The 11,658-nt window shown below is 37.3% G+C and overlaps 1 protein-coding gene across 1 annotated transcript in view; it reads right to left on the bottom strand.

Moving 5' to 3' along the window:
• The window catches only part of PKNH_1219200 (SICAvar, type I), a gene marked incomplete at both ends in the record, with an annotated part of 21,676 nt that extends 17,260 nt beyond the window's left edge, over positions 1-4,416 (bottom strand). Inside the window, 2 exons of the mRNA XM_039114061.1 lie at positions 3,146-4,001; positions 4,243-4,416. Coding sequence (XP_038969811.1) covers positions 3,146-4,001; positions 4,243-4,416 — 1,030 coding nt within the window. The remainder of the gene's footprint in view (positions 1-3,145; positions 4,002-4,242) is intronic.
• Positions 4,417-11,658: the final 7,242 nt, after the last annotated feature.

Raw genomic sequence — 11,658 nt, 5'->3', positions numbered from 1 at the left:
CCCCCCTAAGTAGTCTTTCCTTACCCCCCCCCCTAAGTACTCTTTCCTTACCCCTAAGTAATCTTTCCTTACCCCTAAGTAGTCTTTCCTTACCCCTATGTAGTCTTTCCTTACCCCTAAGTAGTCTTTCTATACCCCTAAGTAGTCTTTCCTTACCCCCCCCTAAGTAACCCTTTCCTTTCACCCCCCCTAAGTAGTCTTTCCTTACCCCTAAACACTCTTTCCTTACCCCTAAACACTCTTTCCTTACCCCTAAACACTCTTTCCTTACCCCTAAACACTCTTTCCTTCACTCCCCCTAAAGAACCTTCTTTCCTTCCTCCCCCCCACCTGAACACTCTTTCCTTTTACCCTCCCCCTTAAACACTCTTTCATTACCCCTCCCCTAAGCACACTTTCCTTCCCCCCCCTAAACACTCTTTCCTTCACTCCCCCTAAAGAACCTTCTTTCCTTCCTCCCCCCCACCTGAACACTCTTTCCTTTTACCCTCCCCCTTAAACACTCTTTCATTACCCCTCCCCTAAGCACTCTTTCCCTTTCCCTCAGACAGAACACTCCTTTCCCCCCCCTTAGGGTGGCTAAAGTACCAGGCCATATTGTTGTTCTAATAACCTAGGAAGGATCCTTCTTTCTTTCCCCTTGAACCTTCATTCCTTCCCCCTAAACCTTCTTTCCTTACCCCCCCCCCCCCCAAAACACTCTTCCCTTAACCCCCCCTAAGCAGTCCATCTGTCCCCCCCCCTTGGTACTCTTTCCTTACCCCCCCCTAAGCAGTCCATCTGTCCCCCCCCCTTGGTACTCTTTCCTCACCCCCCCTGAACACTCATTCCTTCCTGTTCCTTCCCCCTAAACAATCTTTCCTTACCCACACCCCTAAACACTCTTTCCTTACCCCCCACCTAAGCACACTTTCCTTCCCCCCCCTAAACAATCTTTCCTTTCCCCTAACCTACATTCTCATTCCTTTGGGTGGTTATGTACCAGGCCACATTGTTGTTCTAATAACCTAGGAAGGAACCTTCCTTACCCCCCCATAAACACTCTTACCTTACACCTCCCCTGATCACTCTTCCTTTCCCCACCCCTAAGCAGTCCATCTGTCCCCCACCCCTAAACAACCCTTTCCCCTTTCCCCCCCCCTTAAACACTCTTTGTTGAACCCCCCCTAAACACTCTTTGTTGAACCCCCCCTAAACACTCTTTGTTGAACCCTCCCTAAACACTCTTTGTTGAACCCCCCCTAAACACTCTTTCCTTCTCTCCCGCCCTAAGTACTCTTTCCTTCCCTCCCCCCCTAAGACACTCTTTCCATCCCCCCTACCCTAAACCTTTCTTCCCGGCCCCCTAAACATTCTTTCTTCACTCCCCCCCCTAAGTAACCCTTTCCTTACCTCCCCCCTTAAACACTCATTCCTTCCCTACCTTAAAGCACTCTTTCCTTTCCCCCAACCTACATTCCCCCCCTTAGGGTGGTTAAGTGCCAGGCCACATTGTTGTTCTAATAACCTAGAAAAGAACCTTTCCTTTCCCCTAAACCCCCATTCCTTATCCCTAAGTAGTCTTTCCTTACCCCCCCCTAAGTAGTCTTTCCTTACCCCTAAGTAGTCTTTCCATACCCCTAAGTAGTCTTTCCTTACCCCTAAGTAGTCTTTCCTTACCCCTAAGTAGTCTTTCCTTACCCCTAAGTAGTCTTTCATTACCCCTAAACACTCTTTCCTTACCCCTAAGTAGTCTTTCCTTACCCCTAAGTAGTCTTTCTATACCCCTAAGTAGTCTTTCCTTACCCCTAAGTAGTCTTTCCTAACCCCTAAGTAGTATTTCTATACCCCTAAGTAGTCTTTCTATACCCCTACGTAGCCTTTCTATACCCCTAAGTAGTCTTCCCTTACCCCTAAGTAGTGTTTCCTTCCCCCTAAGTAGTCTTTCCTTACCCCTAAGTAGTCTTTCCTTACCCCTAAATGTTCTTTCCTTACCCCTAAGTACTCTTTCCTTACCCCTAAGTAGTCTTTCCTTACCCCTAAGTAGTCTTTCCTTACCCCTAAGTAGTCTTTCCTTACCCCTAAACAGTCTTTCCTTACCCCTAAATAGTCTTTCTATACCCCTAAGTAGTCTTTCTATACCCCTAAGTAGTCTTTCCTTACTCCTAAGTAGTCTTTCTATACCCCTAAGTAGTCTTTCCTTACCCCTACGTAGTCTTTCCTTACCCCTAAGTAATCTTTCCTTACCCCTAAGTAGTCTTTCCTTACCCCTAAGTAGTCTTTCCTAACCCCTAAGTAGTCTTTCCTAACCCCTAAGTAGTCTTTCCTAACCCCTAAGTAGTCTTTCCTTACCCCTAAGTAGTCTTCCATTACCCCTAAGTAGTCTTCCTTTACCCCTAAGTAGTCTTTCCTTTTCCCCCCCCCTAAACACTCTTTCCTTTTCTCCCCCCTCCTGAACACTCTTTCCTTCCCTCCCCCTAAGTACTCTTTTCTTACCCCCACCTAAGTAACCCTTTCCTTATCCCCCCATCCTAAGCACTCTTTCCTGTCCCCTTACCCTAAGCATCCCTCCCCTTACTCCTTAGAACATTCCTTCCTTCCCACCCCCCTAAACAACATTCTTTCCTTCCCACCCCCCTAAACAACATTCTTTCCTTCCCTCCCCCTAAACCTTCTTTCTTCTTTCACCCCCCTAAACAATCATTCTTTCCCCACCCCCCCCTAAAACACTCTTCCCTTACCCCCCCTAAGACACTCTTTCCTTATCCCTCCGCCCTAAACAACCCTCTCCTTAACCCCCCCCTAAACACTCCTTCCTGACCCCCCTAAGTACTCTTTCCTTCATCCCCCCTAAACAATCTTTCCTTCCCCCCAACCCTAAACACTCTTTCCATTCTCCTAAACAGTCTTTCTTTCCCCCTAAACACTCTTTCCTTACCCCCCCAACCCTAAGCAACCTTCTTTCCTTCTCCACCCCTAAGCAGCCCTTTCCTTCCCCCCCCCTTTATCACTCCTTCATTCCACCCCCTAAAACACTCTTTCCTTTACCCTCCTAAACAGAATTTTCCTTCCCTACCCTAAAACAGAACTTTAATTCCATGCTTTAAACAGAACTTTTCTTCCATGCCGTAAACAGAATTTTCCTTCCCTTTTTTTTTAGACTTACCTTTTACAATGTGGGCTTTATCGGCTAACATTTGATTAAGATTCTTTATGGCCTCGGTGTTTAGTGATTTTCCATTCGCAACTACTGATGCCAGCGCGGTTTTTAATTGTTCATCTGGGATGTTGTATTTATCATTCGTTAAAACTTCCATTACATTGACCTTACTACTGTTCCCTGGGTCCGGGGTTGTGTTGGGTAGACTAAGAAATTGTGCCATACTTTTCATATTGTCTTTCCTTGCTTTCTTCTTTTCGTCCTCCCCCTTGGGACACATCCCCTCACCAAGATACATTGCTCCACCCACCCATCTGCTGGCCGCGCTGGACCTACCTGCCGCCCTCTCCTTATCCTCCTTAACCCAATTTTTAATTCTATCACCAAGAACTGTTCTACCAAGAGTTAAACCCTCAGCAGTAATGCTTTTACACATATCCAAGTTCGCAATATGTTCCTTCTTCAAGTGCTTCTTTAATTTGCTGTCCACACCTGATTCGACCTCCTGTATAACGCCCCCCAATTTACAGTGTTCCCCATAAATATCCCAGAGGCCGACCATGCCGACAATGCATCGCTTAAAGGTTTCGTCCGGTTGCATGTTCTCCTGAATAACTGGTGCCCGGTCGTACTTTGTCCCATCCGGAGCCTGCCCCCGCCTCTCTGTTTTTACTCCACTCATGAAATATCTTATTTTAAGTATGGCCTGACATAGTGTCTTCACGCCATCCACATACACTGCATTATCAGTCAACTGCCCGGTACTCTCACAGAGTTCATCCATTTCAAAAGACTGCTGGGCCTCCTTTACTTCTTTCACGAAGTTATTATACGTTGGCTCCAGATCCTTCCATAATGCATCCTACAGAGGAAATTAAGGAAGAAAAGAAGGACAAATGTACGTATATAGACTAAAGTGCGAGTACACATACATATACATACATATATATGTACATATATGTATATATATGTATATATATATGTATATATATGTATATATATATATATGTATATACATGTATATATGTATATGTGTGTATGTATACGTATGATGGACACATTCATTCCCCTCTTCACTTCATCTTCCTGTTATATTTACTTACTGTAATAGTGCCCTTCCCCAAGTTCTCCTTATTTTTCTCCAACCACTTCTCTAACCATTCTTGCCACATGGGCGTGGTACCACCGGTGGCCGCACCACCACTACCGGTACCACTACCGTCAACGGCACCACCGCTACCGGCGGCAACACCACCTGGCTTTCCTGATGATGACATGATTTGTTTCTGTTTGTCCGTTTGTTTGTTTGTTCTCTGTACGTCTTCTATAATATGTATATATTATAGAAAATTTAACATGACTATTATTGGAAAAAAAAAAATATATATATATAAAATTTTTCTGAATCATTCCTTCGTTCTTTATTTCTTCTCTTTTCTTCCTTTTCTTCCTTTAAGAACAGATAACTTCCTTTTCCCTTCCTGTAAGAAGAGATTATTTTGTCCCCCTTCCTTTTATTTTCTCCTTACCTTCCTTTAAGAAGAGATTATTTTGTCCCTTACTACTCTTTATCCTTCCCCTCTGTAAGAAGAGATTATTTTGTCCCTTCCTTAATCCTTACCTTACCTTCTCCTAAGAAGAGATTATTTTGCCCCCTTACTACTCCTTACCTTCCCCTCTAAGAAGAGATTATTTTGCCTTCCTTCTTACTTTTTCCTTCCTTTGAGAAGAGATTATTTTGTCCTTCCCTTTCTCCTTACTTTCCCCCCTAAAAAGAGATTATTTTATCCCTTTCCTTTCTCCTCACCTTATCCTAAGAAGAGATTATTTTGCCCTTACTCCTTATCCTTCCCCTCTGTAAGAAGAGATTATTTTCTCTCCTTTCTCCTGAAGAAGGGATTATTTTGTCCCCTTCCTTTTTCTTCCTTACCTTCCTTAAGAAGAGATTATTTTGCCCCTCCCCCTTTTTTATTTTCTTTCTTCCTTCCTCTATGGAGAGATTATTTTGCCCTTACTACTCCTTACCTTAAGAAGAGATTATTTTGCCCCCTCTATATTCCTTACCGTTCTCTATGAAGAGATTATTTTGCCCTTACTACTCTTTACCTTCCTCTAAAAAGAGATTACCTAAACCCTGAACCCCTCTTACCTCCCTTTAAGAGGAGATTATTTTGCCTTACTACTCCTTACCTTCCCCTCTAAGAAGAGATTACTTCGACCCTTACTAATTTTTACCTTCCCCTCTAAGAAGAGATTATTTTGCCCTTACTACTCTTTACCGTTCTCTAAGAAGAAATTATTTTGCCCTACTACTACTCCTTACTTTCCCCTTAAGAGGAGATTATTTTGCCTTACTACTCCTTATCTTACCTTAAGAGGAAATTCTTTTGCCCTACTACTCTTTACCTTCCCCTAACAAGAGATTACTTTCTCTCCTTCCTCCTGAAGAAGAGATTATTTTGCCTCCTTACTACTCCTTATCCTTCCCCTCTAAGAAGAGATTATTTTGCCCCCCTCCTATATTCCTTCTACTTCCCTTAGGAAGAAATTATTCTGTCCCCCTCTATATTCCTTACCGTTCTCTATGAAGAGATTATTTTGCCCTTCTCCCTTCCCTTAAGAAAAAAAAAAAATGGTAGAAACATATTTTTTTTCTATATATACAAGAGTATATATATTTATATACAATATATATATATGAATAATAAATGTTGGCGATGGTATAAACCTTTTATATATATTTATATACAATATATATATGAATAATAAATGTTGGTGGTGGTGGTATAAACCTTTTATATATATTTATATACAATATATATATGAATAATAAATGTTGTTGGTGGTATAAACCTCTTATATATTTCCGTATACAATATATATATGAATAATAAATGTTGGTGATGGTGTAAACCTTTTATATATTTCTGTATACAATATATATGAATAATAAATGTTGGTGGTGGTGTAAACCTTCTATATATATTTATATACAATATATATGAATAATAAATGTTGGTGGTGGTGTAAACCTTTTATATATATTTATATACAACATATATATATGAATAATAAATGTTGTTGGTAGTGTAAACCTTTTATATATATTTATATACAATATATATGAATAATAAATGTTGTTGGTGGTATAAACCTTTTATATATATTTATATACAAAATATATATATTAATAATAATGTTGTTGGTGGTGTAAACCTTTTATATATATTTATATACAATATATATGAATAATAAATGTTGTTGGTGGTATAAACCTTTTATATATATTTATATACAATATATAAATAATAAATGTTGGTGATGGTGTAAACCTTCTATATATATTTATATACAATATATAAATAATAATGTTGGTGGTGGTGTAAACCTTTTATATATATTTATATACAATATATATATGAATAATAAATCTTGTTGGTAGTGTAAACCTTTTATATATATTTATATACAATATATATATGAATAATAAATGTTGTTGGTGATGGTGTAAACCTTTTATATATATTTATATACAAAATATATATATTAATAATAATGTTGTTGGTGGTGTAAACCTTCTATATATATTTATATACAATATATATGAATAATAAATGTTGGTGGTGGTGTAAACCTTTTATATATATTTATATACAATATATATATGAATAATAAATGTTGTTGGTGGTGTAAACCTTTTATATATATTTATATACAATATATATATGAATAATAAATGTTGTTGGTGGTGTAAACCTTCTATATATATTTATATACAATATATATGAATAATAAATGTTCGTGGTGGTGGTGTAAACCTTTTATATATATTTATATACAATATATATATAAATAATGTTGTTGGTGGTGTAAACCTTTTATATATATTTATATACAATATATATGAACAATAAATGTTGTTGGTGGTGTAAACCTTTTATATATATTTATATACAATATATGTATATGAATAATAAATGTTTGTGGTGGTGTAAACCTTTTATATATATTTATATACAAAATATATATATGAATAATAAATGTTGTTGGTGGTGTAAACCATCTATATATTTTTGTATACAATATATATATATATATATATATATGAATAATATATAATAATAAATGGTGGTGTGAACCTTTCCCCGGAGGAGAGTGCCAGTGGGTCGGGTTTGGCGTGTTTCTTTTCTATATCTAAGAACTTCCAACTCCCCAAGGATTCGTTTCCGGAGGAATCGAACCGTTGAATGTTCACATCAAGATCCACATGCCTTGCCGCTGAGCAGATATCACTGAAAATATATGTGATATTTTTTTATTATGAATCATACTTATATTTTCTCTATGCCCCAAGAAGGACACGGTTATCCTAAAAAAAAAAAAAAAAAATTTTTAACGAAAAAAAAAAAAAAACTTTAACGAAAAAAAAAAAAAACTTTTAACGAAAAAAAAAAAAAATTTTAACGAAAAAAAAAAAAACTTTTAACGAAAAAAAAAAAAAACTTCTAACGAGAATAACACGGTTATCAAATAGAAAAAAAAAATCAAATCAAATCAAAACAAATCAAAACAAATCAAATCAAAACAAATCAAATTTAAAATGCATTTCCTGGTGCATGGAGAAGATAAATGTCGCATGTAAAAAAAAAAATTTGTATAAAATGTTAAGGGAAATTTCTATGTTCCATGATTTTCCCCCTCATGAAATGACATAAATTCATTTCATAGAAGAAACTCCTGCATTTAACATGCGGAATATATTCCCACAAGTACAAATGCAATAAAAAAAAAATAACAATGATGGAAAATGTACATTGCAGAATATGAAGCCCATTGGGATGGCACACAAGAAATGTACGTTCGTTTTCCCCTAACTTTATCCACACACACACACACACCCTACATTCCCCTGTAGGATACACAAAAAGAATTCATCATAACGACGCGTTAACTTAAATTAATAGCAAAGGTTGTAAAAAGAAAAACAAAGGTTGTTAAAAAGGGGGACCACTAAAAAACAAGGAAAAAAAGAAAAAAAATATATATTTACCCTCTCCGCTCATATACAATTCAATGTTCCCATTGCTCCATTGTTACATTATAAAGGATAGAACTTCCACCACTTGAGCAACTGGATAATGTGTAGGACGATTCCATGAAACAACATCATCGAAATTATATTTTTGCGAGTTCAAAAGAAGTGGCTTCTGTATAAAAATAACTCATTTAATTCAGATCCTTCTACTTCGGAGGAAAAAAAATAAAAAAAAAATTAGAATAAATGAAAGTTCCTATCCAATAACACAGATGTGTTCATCAAGGAGCATGCTTATTTATGGATGTACCTGTAATTCATTTTTCCGATATGCCTCCATTTTATCAAACAACACAGCGTCAGCAGCAAGCACTTTGTCCTATAAATAGAAATGGACAGTGTTACCAATCCATACTTATACGTATGTGCGCTTGAAAACACCAATGTACGCACTCCTCCGCTTTACTAAACTGTAACGCCGTGCAAGGATACTTCGAAATCGAAATATGAGAAGCACCTTCCCTTACTTAGACGTTCTTGTGGGGAAAACACTTTGAGGCATAGGACAACCCCCTTTTGGATAGTCCTCTCGTTATTACATAAATGATGGACATGATATCTGAGCACAGGGGAAAAATACACTTCCGTATAAATTATGATGCGCTTAACTTAGCAGCAACGCGTGCGTACATATTTATGTACACTCGTATATTCTGTGAAATAAAATAAAAGAGAAGCAGGATAACCAATTCATGCGCACTAACGGAGATTCACAGTTCCCCCTGGTGGCATATTCCCATTCATGGCGCAAATAATCTTTAACCTAGACCCGCACATGGAAGGCGTATTTCAATTTCCCACCTCTGCTGCTAATGTAGATGTGTACCCCACAGCAGTCGCCCTCACTCCATATCGAAGCGGAGTTAATGGCTATTTCGGGTAGGCAAATACATGGGTGCACATATATACACATGTGTGAACATCTGAACGCATTATGATGCTACGCAATCGCTTCTCCCACCAACCGTAACGATTTTCCGAATTTCTGTTTCCACCACTGACATCAGAAAATTCCCCAAGCTCATAAAAAATGAAGGAAAAAGAAAATTAACCAGCTTTACCATTCCTCTATATTTATCCCCTTTGTTATACGCAAATGAATTCTCTCCTTTTTTACTTCAATTTTGGGCATTCTGTCCATATAGAATAAAATATTTGTTCATTTCATTTTTTCTTCCTTTCCTAATATAAAAAAGGTTCTTCCCTACTTCATTACTTGGACCAAATGGGTGTGCATAACTTTAACTTTTTATTTTTCCGAATGCTCGGTATACTGTTCTTTCCTTCCTTCCTTCCTTTTCCAGTTAAGTTAGAGCATTTCCAACAGATTGGGGTCCACAAAGTCAAGCAGCATCTCAGTGAGAGAATGATCCTGCAGATGCCCGTGGTCCATTTCCTACACCGTCATTCCCACGGTGCATCATATAATGCACACCTGAACTCTTAGGAGGTCTCGGCAATTCACAGAACTAAACGGTTACATGCGCCCAGTTCAATCGGAAAATAAACAAAAAAAAAAGTACAAAGCATAATAGGATGCTACAAAATTTTCTTGACACTAGAGAATTCTTATGAGGAGAAATAAAGGGCATGTACTGGAAAAAGCGTTCATTGAAATTGCTCCTCTGTAATTATTCCCTTTCAGTTATTCCCCCTTTTAGTGCACACCCCCTTGTTACTAAATTATCAACCGTGTAGGTTCTCTTCAATCCTCAATTGTACACGAGAGCACACCGGGACGCACTCGTGAAATATGAACTAGAGAAAGCCACATTTTCATATGTTCCATTTACACCTCCCTTCTTTCTTTTCCTCCTTTTTCTTAAGCAATCGTTAAGTAAACACCCTGCGCGAACGAAGCGAAAGGACATTCGTTTGCCATGAGAACTACAAGAAATGATTGGCGAAGGGCCTCCCTGTTGTAATAAGTTACAGCGCAAAAAGAATAGTGCTCTTTGGTAAACGCGCCAATATAAGCCAATGGTTGATGCGTACGCCAATTTTGGCCCCTCAAGACCTATGGGGATAAAACCTAAACGAGCACTGGAGAGGTTAACAGTTAAAAGATCGGTTAGGTTCATTTTTTTTCTGTTCAATTTATTCTTTTGTCCTCCTTCACAGAATACATCCATAAAATATATTTCTCACCCTCCTTTTAATAGCGTTCACCTGGAACGAAAAGAATGTGAAGGAAATAGCAAGGGAGAGGTGCCCTTCTATCGATATCAATGAATGGGAACGTAATAATTTGGAAGCAAATGAATTGTTGGAATGAAAATCCCTTTTTCTCCCATGGGATGTGTAAAAGGGTAGATATTCATGAAGTACGTATCATGTCCGCAAGGGAAATAAAATTTTCCGATGATCTAGTAGGCATTCCCCAAAAAATACATTTAAGAGTTTCTCCGTAATCTCGGGGTTACCCTCGAATTTTCACAAATTAATGTACTGTGGATGCTCCCCATTCATAATACTTCATATGGAGACTCTAAAAATACACACTTGAGGCGACCCCCATTAAGGGGCACATTTTACACACACACAAAAAAAAATGACGTATAATACTTAGGCTCATTGACATTTTTTCCTGGATGCGCTTCACTTCCATAGGCTGATAAAGCGTTAGAGCAGAACATCAAACTGTTAATGAAGTAAGCTATGGTTGAGTTCCCTTGTGGACTATCGCCAAGGACAGGACAAAATGTGAAGAATTTATTTTCCCCGAAAAAATGTACTCACAATTATGTGAAAATTTAAATTGGGCTTAAAAAAATTAAGATAGTTCAAAAAAAATATAATATGTTTAAGGGGGGAATGATACAAACACAGCTATATACACGCATATACATATTCATGAAGATATGCAAAGGTATACAAATGGGGATGCTTCCAAAGTGGTCCAAATAAATATGAGCTGATTTAAAATATATGTTCACCCCCCCTTTTTTACTGATTGATAGGCGAAAATAAAAGCTCCATTTGAGGCACAAAAAAAAAAAAAAAAAAGAAACTAGCTCCCTATAGGCAGAAATTGTTTAATTAATGCAAATAATATAATTCTTCTGCTGCTATATGCGATAATAGTAGGACAAGTAAAATTACAGAAAAAAAATGAAAAAAAGTTTAAGAATGTACCACTCCTCATAAATATTCAATTGCAGCATCATTCAGTATATTTCTTAATCTCACGTATGAATTTGATATGTTTTATAAAAACTCATAAACGCTTTATTATTTTTTATTTTATTTTATTTTTTTTCAATAAGGGGTACCTAAATAAAAAGGGGCTTTCCGTATAAAACAGTGTATAATGCCTCTTTAAATAATTATTAATGTATTAATATTTTAAATTAATAAAAAAATCATAAAAGGTGTTGTTGCTTTACAATTGTTACAAAGAAATAAAAACAGATAATATAATTCA

Source organism: Plasmodium knowlesi, assembly GCF_000006355.2.
Source record: "Plasmodium knowlesi strain H genome assembly, chromosome: 12".
Classification (NCBI taxonomy): domain Eukaryota; phylum Apicomplexa; class Aconoidasida; order Haemosporida; family Plasmodiidae; genus Plasmodium; species Plasmodium knowlesi.
This window is presented reverse-complemented; position numbering and strand designations above follow the sequence as displayed.